We start from the raw sequence: 15,223 nt of genomic DNA, 5'->3' as shown, positions 1-15,223 counted from the left end.
GTTCCACTATCAAAACACTTTAGAAGAACGGGTTGAGTTATGGACTCATAAAATAGAAATGCTGTTATTTCTATGATGCTAACATCATCTCCTCCCACAATTATCAAAGACGGTGTTAGGAAATAAGACGTAGCTAAATAGATAATTGAGTAGATTACTTAAAGGAGAGAGACAGATCTACATACGCGAGATTATAGAGTAGAGAGAGAGAGAGAGAGTACACACGATATACGTGGTTCACCCAATGTGGGCTACGTCCACGGGAAAGCAGCAACTCAATGGCTTTAGTACTTCAAAACAAGAAGTAGTTTACAAAGGGATTATACCCTTTTGGAGCTCCCACCTTGCTCACTCTCACCACCTCACACCCACCTTGTTGCATCAACTTCACACTATGAAATGTGTGTAGAAATGGCTTCCTTTTATAGGCCAAAAGGGCTGCCCTCTCTCATGACAGGTAGCCATGTGTAGCCGCCCTTGTGTAGATAAGTCCAAATCGGACCCTCCTATCCGCCCATGTGTGGCCGCCCTTGAGAAGACAAGTCCGCTTTTGAATTCGGCCACCGGCCAATGGCCATTGACTTTCGACCACCGGCCATTGACTACCGGCCCCACCGGCCAACCGAGGGTTGTTTTCCGACCACTTTCTGGCCGCCGTCCGGCCATAATATTCCGGCGAGGAAAAAAAAAAGTCTCGGGGGCTTCCGCCCCCGAGGCCCCTAAAGTTGCCCCTGATTTCTGGCCGTGAAAAATTTGGTTTCCGGCGACTGATTTTCCTTCACGCACGATGGCTTCTCCTCATAATGGGGCCCTTACAAATGTGCGCTTTTACCACAGAAAATTACAAGGGTAAATCAGGCTCCATACTTAACACACGGCACGATGTATAGAACAATCAGGTGTTTTATCTTATTGTTAAGAATAAGATGTTGATTATTCAAATGCCCTCTTGAATTTCGTGCCTTCATTCAAAACTTATTAGAGTTCTTTATGAATAATAGTAGATAAATGCTAGTGTCATGGCACTTACAGCATGTGGTCACCTTTTGGTGATCAAACTGTGGTTTATTTTGAACTGTAATGCATATGTAATTGCATTAGGAGAGATGCCCTCACTTCGCGTCATATGAAAAACAAACCAGTCCATGTCCCTTTGGGACATGTTCCACTGTCAAAACACTTTAGAAGAACAGGTTGAGTTCAAGACTCATAAAATAGAAATTCTTTTATTTCTATGATGCTAACATCATCTCCTCCCACAATTATCAAACATGGCATGATGTATAGAACAATCAGGTGTTTTATCTTATTGTTAAGAATAAGATGTTGATTATTCAAATGCCCTCTTGAATTTCATGCCTTCATTTCAAAAATCATTAGCGTTGTTTATGAATAATAGTAGATAAATGCTAGTGTCATGGCACTTACAGCATGTGGTCACCTTTTGGTGATCAAACTGTGGTTTATTTTGAATTGTAATGCATATGTAATTGCATCAGGAGAGATGCCCTCACTTCGCATCATATGAAAAACAAACCAGTCCATGTTCCTTTTGGACATGTTCCACTGTCAAAACACTTTAGAAGAACAGGTTGAGTTCAAGACTCATAAAGTAGAAATGCTTTTATTTTTATGATGCTAACATCATCTCCTCGCACATGCAATTATCAAACACGGCATGATGTATAGAACAATTAGGTGTTTTATCTTATTGTTAAGAATAAGATGTTGATTATGCCCTCTTAAATTTCATTCCTTCATTTCAAAACTCGTCAGAGTTCTTTATGAATAATCTAAATGCTAGTGTCATGGCACTTACATCCTTGGGATCTTTTGAAACTATTCGTATAAGATTGACAAACTGGTTATGCTTTGGATGGAATTGTCACTCACATTTAACTCTCCCTATTTCTCTCTCTCTCTCTCTCTCTCTCTCTCTCTCTCTCTTATCTTTTATCTAGTCTAGGGGCACATAGATGTATTCTTTTGAGCACGTTACCATTACCAGAACGTTTCATTTCATTGTCATCTCTCTCTTTCTCTCTCCCACCTATTATTTTATTCACTTTGGTCTTTTTCTTCTTCTTCTCTCTCTCTCTCTCTCTCTCTCTCTCTCTTTGTGTGAGGTTGTGTAGTATGCAAGCATGTATGCGTGGAACTACCCTTTTCAACTCTTTGTCTCTCTATGTGTGGTTGTGAGTGTGTTTTATTTCTCTCTCTCTCTCTCTCTCTCTTCCTTCTTTTATTCTGTCTATCGTTGATTACCACAACATTTCATTTCATTGCCATCTCTCTTTCTCTCTCTCTCTCCCCAATTTTTTTTAACTCTTTGGTCTCCCCCTCCCCCCCCCCCCCCCCCCCCCCCCCCCTCTCTCTCTCACACACACACACACACACACACACACAACGAAGATCTAGACGGCCACGATTGAGGAGTGGGGCTACATAGCATCGACAAAGAGCACAACAAAGGATTCGAGCCATACTCTCTCGATAGGTAGAGTGCAAATGAGGATGGATTTAGCACCCAGACATGGTATCAGATTCACAATTTTGTAACATTTTGGACTCATAGGTGATTTTGGCCTTTTGAAGACGTTAATATAGCATCTCATTTCATTTCATTTGGTTCTCTTTATCTCTATCTTCACAATTTTTGGACTTTTGAAGACGTTAATATCACTTCATTTCTTTCTCTCTATCTTGTATTTTTATGAATTAGTTTTTACCATAACATTAATTTAACAAAACATTTCTCTCTCTCTCTCTCTCTCTCTCTCTTTGTGTGAATAAACAAAACAAATCAAATAATAAACAAATAAAATAAAAAATAATTAAATTGAGATAAAAAATTAACCAAAACATTTTGTAACAGTTTGGTCTCATAGGTCATTTTGGCCTTTTAAAGACGTTAATAACATTTCATTCTTTCTCTCTCTCTCTCTCCTGTATTTTTATGGATGAGTTTTTGCCATAACATTAATTTAACAAAACAACTCATTTCATTCACAATTTTGAAACAATTTGGTTGCATAGGTGACTTTCACCTTTTAAAGACGTTATTATAACATTACGTTTCATTTCATTAACCTAATTTACCTAAGTATGGGTCAATTGTAATCTCTCTCTCTCTCTCTCTCTCTCTCTCTCTTTTTGATTGCATTTCATTCCATTTCACAATTTTGAAACAATTTGGTCGCATAGGTGACTTTGGCCTTTTAAACACGATATTATAACATTACATTTCATTTCATTAACCTAATTTACTAAGTTTGGGTCAATTGTAATCTCTCTCTCTCTCTCTCTCTTTCATTCCATTTCATTTCATTTCGTTCTCTCTATCTCTATCTCCACAATTTTTATAACAGTTTGGTCGCAAGGTCCATTTCATTTCTTTCTCTCTATCTTGAATTTTATGAATTAGTTATTACCTAACATTAATTTAATAGATCATTTCATTTCATTAACCATAACCTAATTTACCTCAAAATATTCACAATCATTTTGGTCTTTTAAAGACGTTAATATAACATTTCATTCCATTTCATAACCTAATTATATTTCATTTCATTAACCAAAACATCTCTCTCTCTCTCTCTCTCTCTCTCTCTCTCTCTCTCTCTCTCTTAGAGTGAAAAAACAAATGATAACAAATCAAAAGTTGAAACTAAAACTGGACCAAAATATTTACATGCTGAGCTACCTGGTTGAGCTTCACACCTCGAGTCCACTCGCCTCAGCTTGCACACGTTGCTGTCTCTATAATAAAAAAGACAATATTGAATATTGAATTGAATAGATTGCCCGCGAGGACCACCATGCAAGCAAGGAGGGGGGGGGGGGGGGGGGGGGGGGGGGGGGGGGGGGGGGGGCACTTTAATCTCTGAGCGCCCATTGCTCATGGCTCTTGAGTCTAACTGGACTGCGTGCGCCCACTTCAAAAGCTGACGGCTGGACATGGCCCATGGCTCTTGAGAGCAACTAGACTGCGTGTGCCAGTGCCGTGAGAGAGCGGGACTGCAATGCCAGGCGGGAGCAGGAGGGAGAGAGAGCGGGACTGCAGTGCATGGCGAGAGTAGGAGGGAGAGAGAGCGGGACTATAATGCCTGGTGGGAGCAGGAGGGAGAGAGAGCGGGACTGCAGTGCATGGCGGGAGCAGGAGGGGAGAGAGAGCGGGACTATAATGCCTGGTGGGAGCAGGAGGGAGAGAGAGCGGGACTGCAGTGCCTGGCTGTGGCCGTGAGAGAGCTGTGGGATGCACGTCATGACCTGGCCACATTGCTTGCAGCGGGACGCTCGCCAAGGACGTCAGTGTGGTGCGGTTGTCGTCGGTGGAGTGCAGTGAGGAGGGACATGTGGACTGATAGAGACGCTTGCCTGGCGTGCCTGGCAAGCAGGGCTTGTGAGAGCTGTAGTATCAGCTGTGGAGCAGGAAAGAGAGAAAGAGAGAGAGAGGGTGCCTGCAGCTCGCAGAGCACCATGTCCATTCTCACGAGAGAGAGAGAGAGAGAGAGAGAGAGAGAGAGAGAGAGAGAGAGAGAGAGAGAGAGAGAGAGAGAGAGAGAGAGAGAGTCTCGTTGGACTCCGACGCAGCATGAGCATGACGAAGCATGAAAAAAGCATGACGATAACAATGTGAGGATAGAGCAAACATACCAAGGCTTCGAGGTCTTCTTCTTCTTCTCTCTCTCTCTCTCTCTCTCTCTCTCTCTGTGTTGTACTTCACGGAGAGCAGGGAATGTACTGAGCTAATGAGGTTCTCTATCGGTTGTAGTATGTACTTAACTGAGAGCAGAGAATATGAGGTACTGAGGTTCCCTGCATCACGCCAACCGTCGTACTTCAATGTACTTGAAAGCTATGCAGAGCCGCCACCAACGCAAAGCGCCGCCAGTTAATTCGCAGCCAGTTAATTTTCTTTTTGTCCTACGCCTTTAGCTCGCAAAAATTGACACCTGGCATAGAAACCCTTCCGCCATATTATGTTAGTAGATGCAAACACTAAAGGTTTTTCAGAATTAAAAGTTGAATTGAAACCTTGGGAACCAATTGTCATTGCTCACTTGTTAAGACGCCACTAAATACACACTACTGAAACTGTTTGGCACAGATGTAGTTTTTTTTCTGTACTATATTTTCTCACAAAAAGAAGACGCTACTAAATACATTTCTCCTTAGCATACAGGGAGGGGTTTTCAACACAAAACGACCAATTGAAACGTTACACACACAAATCTTTTTCTTGAACTACTTGTATCTTTCAGTGTGCTACACATTATAACAAGGTCATGTATGACTTGCAACCCTCTCATTTGTACTACTGAAGTCTGATCCCCCTTGTGCTAGAAGATTTAGAAATTTTCTCATGTAGGAAAACAGAGTCTTTTTTAGTGTTTTTTAAATAATGCATAACATCATGAGCTTCTGCTCGAGAAGCATCGCATACCTAGCTAGGTACGATTGGAGGCAGGGACCGCCGACCGGGTGACGGGCCGGCGGTCCCTGCCCCCACTCGTACCTAGCTAGGTATGCGGTGGCTCATGATGTTGAGGTAAGTCACAATGTGGGAATTATGGTGAGAATTTGTCCATAATTTCTTGTGTGTGCTATAATCTATTAGTTTGCAAGAATGGGGAGCCATTGGAACTAGCCTATACACCTAATTAAAACACTCGAAAAGGTTGCAAGACAAACGACAAAAGTGTACCAAAGTGTTTACTGGTTTCTTTAATTGAGTTTAGCTCAAGCCTCACACCCACCTTTACTTTCAAGTTTTTCATGGGCATTGTGCACAGAGGACAAGGAGGGAGAGGAGAGAGAGAGAGAGACGTAGTGAGTCGGAGTGTACGAGTCTTGAGAGAGAATGTGCACAGGCTGCTGTGAGAGAGAGAGAGAGAGAGAGAGAGAGAGAGAGAGAGAGGAGTCACGACGCATGCTGCCGCATTCCTGCGATGCGTTACTCATCAAGCGCCTGCGCTAAAAGAGTACCCAAAAAGAAGGAAAGGATAGAGAGAATCGAGATAAACACAGAAAAGAGAGAGAGAGAGAGAGTGTGCTGCATTATGCATATGCCTATGTGTGTGTGTGTGAGAGAGAAGAGAGAGACAGATCAGAGAGCGCTTGAACTTTGAAGCCTGCTGACTCTCGGCCTCTTCTGCGTAGGTATTGTATTGTGTAAAGCGAATGCGGAGTGTGGGCTGTTAGTGGAACACTGGCTGCGCTTGCGCTCTTGGGCAAGCTGGGGGTTATAATTTTTCTTGCTTTATGTGCGCGCGCGCGTGTGTGACGTGTGTATGTGGAGTCTGGACTCGTGGAGAGAGGCGCAGAGAGAGAGAGAGAGAGAAGAGAGGTGTGTGTGTATTTTGTGTGGGTGTACTACACACAAGCACGGAATTCAAGCAATTCCTCTTAAGCTTCAACTTGCCATATCCATAATCGAAAGCTGCACGGTAGACATAAGATTTGTGAAACCCCCAAAACAAACACACACACAGACGCATATGCAAACAATCAAACACATACACAATAGATTGCCCACATACTCACACACACACACACACACACACACACACAAAAGACAATCAAACTGCCCACATATACACATACAGATCATTGCCCACATACAGATAGTGCCCCCCTCTCTCTCTCTCTCTCTCACACACACACACACAGACACACACACAATCAAAGTGCCCACATACATACACAGATTGCGCACATACTCAAGGTGCCCAATGCCCAAGCGCGCGCTCACACACAGAAACACAAACTCATAGAGAGACTACATACACATGAAGCATGCCCATTGTCCCCATACTCAAAGTTCAAGCTCACACGCACACGCACACACATACACACCCATCCCTTTGCTTAGAAGTTTGTACACACACCCCGCCCATCATCACCAAGGTTTCCTGCATCCCAACTTTCCCTTTCATCATTTCCCAACCATTAAATTAAGCTGTCAACTAATCAACCTTACCCAACTGCACTCATAGATTATCCTTTCCAAGGCGCCCTCCTTTATTTCTATCCATTGAATAACTTTTGGCTGTCAAGAAGGACTCAGGAGCAAGGGACAAGTACAAGCCTACTCTGCGCCCATTTCATTTTCAGAGGGGGAAATTGTAGGTATGTTGTTTTTGTAGCCCCCCACATATGATTGTCTTAACTAAATTGACCCCTCACTCTCCTCCTCCCTTGGATTTTCATCTCATCCAGTTCTCTTACACACACACACACACACACACACACACTTTTTCATCTCTCTCTCTCTCTGGAATTTTGCAATTGGGCTCTGCTATTATTTGCCTTAAACAGCAAAAATGGAGCTCTCCACTCCTCACCCAGATCAACCTCTTCTGCTGGGCCTTGCAGTTTTCCAAAATCTCCATAAATTGGGTTAGTCCGTTTTCTCTTCCCAGCAGTAAATTTTTTTTTCTCTCTTTGTTACCCTCTTCTTAAGAAAATCTAGCATTACAGATTAATCGTATTAAGTAAGAGATTTGTGATACTTTGGCAACCCAACATTCCTGATTTTTGTTGTTTTAAATCACTTCATGGATATTGATCTACCTTGATATTTGGTACCCATAATAATGTTTCATTCCTGCTAGTGTAGAATTCTGAGATGAAATTGCACAAAGAAAAATTTCCAAGCAAAGGCCACCAATTTTTTTTTTCCTGTACAAGGAAGCTCTTTTCCTGTAATTTGGCTCCACTAAGAAGAAAGCCATGAACAAGCAGAAGAGTAGTTCATGAATACGGCTCCTATTGTACGTACAGAAATGCAAGATCATTTCGACGCAACCATTGTTTCTGTTTACAAAAGGAGGGCCAATTTCTGCAGATTTTTCAAGGTCCATGATAGAAGGAGAGAATAGTACAAGTCCATGATAAAGATACACAGCCTGGTTTTTTGGCATTAAATTTTCTCCTCCCTTTCTGTTTTACATGATGTTTTTGTTGCTGTTTTTGTATCTGGGTTTTCTCTTTTAGGATGAGGGAAACAGATGTAATTGTGAGCTTTAGGCTTGTGCAGAGGGACGTCGATGGTACATCCGCGTGTCGCACATAGAGCGAGGGTACATTGACTAGTCGTGCTGCGTATATGAGGGAGGAGACTCTGAGAGTACCACCCAGCATTGTGTGATTCCTTGTAGGTTTATGAATACATTATATGTGATGCTTAGCTTGACAGACTACTTGACTTTGTAATCTGTATGTGATCGATGAGAAAAACACCAAGGGAAAAATATAAATTCAAGCTTTTTTAGTAAGGCAGACAGGCTAAGATGTGAGGTAATGGAACCCTCTATATTGTTTTATGGTGATGCAGAGTATGTGAGAAGCTTTCACATGTACAAGAAGGGGGAACACCTCCACACTATACAGCAGGAGTTCTTGAGCAAAGGGGGTGCTTTCACAGAGATAGGTCCCCCCACCCACTTGGCATGCATTTGCGACGGAGGAGCTGCCGCCCATGCAAAGGATTACATGGACCTCGTAACTGCAAAGCAAGAAAAGGAGGGCTGGAAGTGTTTGCTTGATTTCTGCAAGACTCCTCCCAGGTGGGTGCTCTCACTTTTTTTGCCTTCTGTTTTGACCTTCTGTTGGTTGAGCACACTTGGTATTACACTTGATTCCAAACACGAGGAAATTAGCTGTACTTTCTGTTGTTTCTTTGAAAATGGGGATTGACTATCAACAAAAAGGAAAGGCTTGACAAGTTATTTATATATCAAGCAAGGCTTTCTGTATTAAAAATTTTCTCACGGGAATTTTCGTATATTGTAAGAAGCTATGCATAAGAGGACAGATAAATACACTCGAGATCAACTAGTTCCTTAAGGTGTTTGGAGAACTTTGGACTCAAATATAATTTGGAATAGATCTGCATATCTTTGAAGGCTTTTATGCATATTGTTCATGTGGTCATATTGCATCTGCCTGGTTGCGATGGAAACTCATCTTCCATAAATTGTTACCTGTGCAATTCTATATATTTCTGCAGATTACGATACTGCCTGATTGAATACCTCCAGACATACTGCCTTTCTTTGCCTAGATTACTCCTGACCATAGTCACCTGGAATGGCTTAGAAACGGCTTTTTATAGCTATATTGTGTAGAAAACCCTGAAGAAATGGAAAAATGGAAACGAGAAACGGGGGACTTTGCTAACGGAGTTTCCGATCCGATAGGCCTCGAAACAGAGTTTCCTTGTAACTATTCTCCTGACTCTATTACGGCAGCTCTACCCTCCAGTATCATGAGTTGAACAAGGCATGAAGCCAGCCCCTTCTACACGTGTATGGTAACTTGTAAGAATGCCATGATACCTGTTGATTGGCACATTCGATTCGCAAGAGAACAACCAAGAGGAGTCTGCACTATTAATGAATCTGCTTCTGGCATTTTTGCTATAGGCATGTATCTCTGGCTCACCTTTGCTGGACAATCAGCATATCCATGTACTCTACAATTTGATAATCATTCCATAGACCATTGGAGTACCGTCCAGTATTTCAGGCTAAGCCTGAATGTTACAAGCAACTTATAAGTTGTGCTACATAGCTTACACAAATTTCTTGGGTGAAACTCAAGCAAGCATGCAGTTAGAATCAAGAGGTGGAAGCCTTTTTATGTGATGTCATCAGGTCTACTCAGAAAAGAGTGTGCCATGCCAGGTGGTTAAAGGACTGGAGTGTCTTTGTTGTGTGCTGTTTGTCAATGAAGGAATGCTTGTCGATCTGCTAGTAGTCATCCATTCGACTTGTAGGACTTCTTGTTTTCCATAACACATTGCACAGTTTTACCTATGTACAAACTAAGGTCAGCAGGAATTTTAGCGACGGATTAATGGATAGAACACAGGAGGTTGATGGCACACACTTTACAAGAAGATTCTAAAGGAAATGCGCACAGGAACTGATGAAATGTACTACAGACTCGAAAAGGTTAATCTGTTCGATAAGCTGTTCTTAAATCCTGTCCTTCTTAACATCCTTTTAACTAAAGCTGAACAATGGCAATCCATCCAATGATCTTTCAGCTTCATGTAAACTATTCTTCTTGTCCACATTTCTTAACAAACTGATTGATTTTAGATCTTTCAAGTGTACTTAGTGATTTATCAAACTCATTTCTATTTTTTGTGCTGAAATTACTTTAGGGAAATCCATGCGGAACATCACTCAACCTTGTACTATTCACTGCACGCCATAAAAATCATCGATGCCAACATCTACATATCATGCCACAATTCTCAGCACTCAAGTATTTGGTAGTTGTCAATGGGCTCATTTACATTTACAGAGCATTTACACAGCTAATAATGTCTATCATGGTCCTTGGCATGCCACTGTCCAGGGTTTCGTGGTCTTGTAATCCTCATGTCCAATAGGATTTATACCATAGTCACATGGAAGTGGGAACCAGAATGGGGGACGCGGCATGAATTGCTTTTCCGTGTGACTATATACTCGCATGGAGTGGGCATCAGAATGGGAAACAGGAACAAGGAAGGGTGCGGCACACACAAGAATAGCCATATGATTTATCCATTAGGACTCTCCCATGCATGAAAGCACTTTGTGATTGGTGGACCTTTCATGCACATTACCCTGAAAATAACTGATTTGTGCCTATTTTGAGATGTTTGGGGTAACTACTTAGCCATTCAAATCCTTATCGGTGCGTATGCTGTTTTCAGTATGTGTCAGACCAGATGAGACAACATTCTAACACAATCTTTTTGGTTTTCTAAAACAGGCCTTAGAGAAGGAGAATTGGGTATAATTTAAAATTACATTATTTCTTACATCAATTGGACCTACCTTTTCATGAGAATAATTGAAACCTTCCTCTTTGTTTTTAGTTTGAATGGGCCCTTGTCTCTCCCTTCATTTCAAAGCCTTACATGCCTTGACTTCCCTTCATTTTCATTGTTTTAGAATGCAAAGTGAACCTTCACCTTGTTTTCTAACGTTATCCTTTGTGTACTAAAGTTTGTTGTAAGTCTATGGAGAAACCCCCGATCATTGTTAAGGGCAACTGTATATGTTGGTTGCTAGTTGTGCATGACAAGAATTCAAATGATCATCTATGGATATGCATATTAGATGTTAAACATTTTTTCAGACCATAGACTTTTTGTTCTGGAATCTGTACTAAATTTTTAATTGGAATGCCACAGGAACCCTCACTCACCATTAACAGCACCCGACATGCTGGTGGCAAATGCTTGGTCAAGTGCAAATGCCTTGTTCATCAATGCAAACAATGCACATGAAAGCTGTTCAGTTAATTGGGAACATCCCCAATGCATTTTTCCATCAGTCTATGCATGCTTGAAAGAGCATGAATCATCTGAACGGGCCGCCAATAAGCACACCCCCGAAGAGTCTACAGATATAACAACTCAACGACTCCAGCTTGATTTATGGCAACAGTGGGGATCTGATTTGGAGCTTGCAAGCCCTAGATTATCCAGAACCTTTGAATTACCCTTGCTTAGGAATCTCCGCAGCGATGTGAATATGGGTGTTTATGGAGGTTAGTGTCTATCTTGACATTTGTGTTGATTGTTGAAAGAGTCTGATCTGATGGTTTTTAGTCAGAAGTCCTTTCAATTATGCTGTTCTCATGGGTTTCTTATTTGCTGTGGCTTTGAAGCTTTTCTAAGTCAAAAACTTTGTGAGGTCATGATCAGATGCAGATCACAAAAACCCATTTGAATTAACGACCAAAGCTGATCCAAATGTGTTTGTGTTTCTTTGTAAAGACAAGGCCTTGACCTTCTGAAAACTTCTTTGTTAATTTACATCCAGCTACCTCAAGCCCATCATCATCAAGTTCTTTAAGTAGCAACAATCTGGACTCGCTTCCTTGGGCGCAGACACATATTATGGCCCAAAGCCCAAAGATGTCAGATGTCTTAACAGGCACACCATCAAATGAAGAAGTCATGAGCTTGAATGTGATAGGTGTTGCCTGCACTTTTATCTCTCCAAATCCAAGCTTTGAAACTCTTCTAGGAGAGAGCTCTCCCGATTGCAACATTTTGACCAATGTGCTTCCCTTGGATCTTAATCAGATGGCCGTAGTGAATGCCGTCAATCCACACGACAGCAAAATGAATGGATATTGTGACCATTCATTTGATTGTGGCATGAGCCAACCAATGAGCTCTACCTCAAACACTTACAGTTCCAGTGATGAGAGAAGCCTCGAAGCAGAGAACTCGGACATTTTAGACCAGCTTAAAGAGCTTGATGCTGCCAGCATTCGAAAAGCAAAATTAACTGCAAAGCTCCACAAGTTTAACAGTCCTAGAGCTGGTTCTGGCAGACTATCAAAATTGACCAAGGATGAGCTAACTCATTATTTCAACATGCCGATTACACAGGCCTCTAAAGAGCTCAAAGTCGGACTCACCGTGTTGAAGAAACGGTGTCGCATTTTTGGGATTCCTCGTTGGCCGCACAGAAAGATGAAGAGCATCAATGGTCTGATTCGCAACATTCAGGTAGTATATAATGCCAAGGTATGGAGTTTCTGCTGCATATTATATGGTTGTGTTCATGCATAGTCATCTCCCCCTGCCTATCTCTCTGGGCAAGAAATATGTTGTTCATACTTTCTAGACATGTTACGCAGCTATGTATGGAGGGAGGGGGGGATTGTGTGTGTGTGTGCGCGCGGGAGAGAGAGAGAGAAGAAGAAGAAGAAGAAGAAGAAGATCAAGAAAAAGAGAGATTTGTAGGTCGCAGGAACAATCCCACGAGAGATTTGTACTTCGTAGGAACAATCGAAAGAGACTTCAAAGATCTATTTGAGTCGTCTTAAACTCAGACCTAATACCCCAGAGGGAACTGGGATAACCAATCCACCATACTTGGATGATAGAGAGAGACCTTATTGCATGCAACACAAAAATGAGTTTCTGCTCCCTATGATTGTCTAGACCTTTTGATATTGAGCCAGCCTTATATTTGATGTCCTTTTTCATGGTTGACATTCCTTGGACAGTTCCACGTGCACTCAAAGTCTGCTTGTATGCACTCGCGCATGAATTTGGATTTTATTGCATCCTGTTGAAGTTTAGGCTAGATGCTTCAAGGGATGTTTGATGAGTCTGGCTGCAGGCGATAATTGCAGTTTGCAAAAGCAGGTTTATGTTACATAGAAACATATGAACACATCATATAATGTGCAATGGATGCCATTTTATTACAGTGCCGTTTCCATGCGCCAGATTGTTTGTTTTCATTGTTTGCAGGACTTGGTTAAGGGCGATGGAGCTGAAGAAAGTGGCAAGGATGCCAACCAAGTGCAAGTTGCAGTAGAGGAGTTGGAAAAGCAAAAGAAGGAGATGCAGGAATGCCCCGGCATTCAGCTTCCAGAACGGACCAAGCGACTCCGCCAAGCATGCTTCAAGGCAAGCTATCGAAAGAGGCGTCAAGCACTTACTGATCCTAGTGCTGACCACCATGACAATGCCCTTGGTAGCAACAGCAGCAGCAGCTTCTACTATCCCCACCGTGAATAACGAGTCGGAGCTCCCTTCTGTCCAAAATGTGAATGGTGGCCATCCTTATTGCCACACCGAGCTTTGATGATCTCTGGCTCTTCGGAACGATGCTCAATTTTTTCTTGCCTAGTACATTGCAGGATTCCTTTTGCAGGTCATTTTGATATCATTGTTTTATGGCAAGGTTGTGTGAAGTTTCTGGGTACTTATCATTGATAACAGAAAGTGAATTCATAAGCCTGTTTTCTCTCTTTATTTTTGGCTCCCCTTCTACCATAAAACCACACCATTTACCTTCTCAACCAAGCCATTGCATTGAGGGTAGGAGGGAGAGGAGTGTCGCAGTGTTCAATCCCTAGTTTCTTTAGCAATTCTCCCACTAAAATGACTCTGGTGAATGTCCTTAGTGGTCCTAATTGGATTCAACCGCAGTGGTTGAAGCATCTCTGTGGACACGTCGAGACACAGTCTTCGATATCTAGAGGCATTTCACAACAGATAAGATGTTCTTGATGGGGATGTGTTTTTTTCTTCGACTCAGTGCCATGAATGCTTCTGTTGCATGTGGAATGGAATGGCACATCAAGAAATGATATAGTGAACAAGTATCAACAAATAGCAAGAATGAAAGTTTAATTTGCCATCAGTAACTTGCCATATGGTGGTAATCGGCATGCTTTATCCAATGGTCCACAATTGCTCCCAAGAGTTCAATGCTTTACTAAGACCTTATGTAGGCCATGAAGAGCAAATCCCTTCTTTGAAGGAGTGAACAATTGAATTTTTTTGGTGAGTGCATCCAAGGGGTCAGGCCACTGGAGTCTCAGAAATTGAAGCATTCTGATCTTGCTATCTCTCTTCTCCACGGCCATCATGAACTTTCTCCTAATGCATGCCCAGATGACCCAGTGTTCCTCACTAATGGGCTATCATATTCAGAACTCTTAACCTTTCTGTGTCAAATCCCCAATGTCTATGGTATGAAAATAAAGCACCACAGCTTGTTCTTGATCAACTAGTTTGGAGTAAGTGGGTCTATTGTACACCCTTGCCCTTCACTAGCAGGGAGTCACACCATAAAGCTATATATTTCTTCCAAGTCACCCACAGTATCAAGAACACTTCTCTAGCAGCCAAGGTCTCATGTATCACATCGACAAATGATAAGAGGCATGCAAGATGGTCCCTTCTCATGTAAGACAGGCCGGTTGCATATAATGGTACATCGTGATGTTGATACTGCAGCAAGAGACTTTGTTCTAGGGACAAACGCTCACTGCGCGTTACCTGAAAATAGCTTAAAGCTTGCCGTGTTTCGACCCTGTTCAGCACCTGCAATCATGCATCTCAAGATACTGCATCCTGAAGAAAACAATCATCAAATACTGATATACATGGATATACATATGCCTCAATGAGATGTGCAGGTCAATGCATGTTGTCGTTGAGCTTTGGTGCATGAGAAGCAAGCTCCTCCATATTTCTTGAAAAAGAACAGACTCATTTTCTCCTTGCCTGGTAGCATCAGAGCAAGGGTGGGGTTGAAGAATCTCTATTCTTAGCCGGTGAGCAAGCTGGGAATCTCCACCCACACGATCAGCCCGTCTTGTGCACATGCCTGCACAGCCGGCAGTCTGAGAGCACATGCTTCAAGATGGCAGCTGCCGACCGGAGGCCTGGGAGGGAAAA

General features: G+C 42.2%; 1 protein-coding gene across 4 annotated transcripts; it reads left to right on the top strand.

Annotated features, from left to right (window-relative positions):
* Positions 1–5,827: 5,827 nt before the first annotated feature.
* Positions 5,828–13,789, top strand: LOC147443937 (uncharacterized). 4 transcript variants are annotated; one of them, XM_086526723.1, is made up of 6 exons: positions 5,828–7,131; positions 7,321–7,401; positions 8,339–8,570; positions 11,198–11,556; positions 11,832–12,547; positions 13,283–13,789. In XM_086526723.1, exons 2-6 carry the CDS (start codon positions 7,326–7,328, stop codon positions 13,550–13,552), a joined length of 1,653 nt encoding a protein of 550 aa, XP_086382849.1. In that variant the 5' UTR covers positions 5,828–7,131; positions 7,321–7,325; the 3' UTR covers positions 13,553–13,789. The 4 variants fall into 4 exon arrangements, with proteins under 4 accessions (XP_086382849.1, XP_086382850.1, XP_086382848.1 ...); XM_086526725.1 differs by having other exon boundaries at positions 7,096–7,131; positions 11,832–12,529; XM_086526724.1 differs by lacking the exon at positions 7,321–7,401 and having other exon boundaries at positions 5,829–7,131.
* Positions 13,790–15,223: the final 1,434 nt, after the last annotated feature.

The sequence above is a fragment of the Adiantum capillus-veneris genome, chromosome 13 (assembly GCF_014529385.1).
Source record: "Adiantum capillus-veneris isolate H3 chromosome 13, ASM1452938v2, whole genome shotgun sequence".
In the NCBI taxonomy this organism is placed as follows: domain Eukaryota; kingdom Viridiplantae; phylum Streptophyta; class Polypodiopsida; order Polypodiales; family Pteridaceae; genus Adiantum; species Adiantum capillus-veneris.
This window is presented reverse-complemented; position numbering and strand designations above follow the sequence as displayed.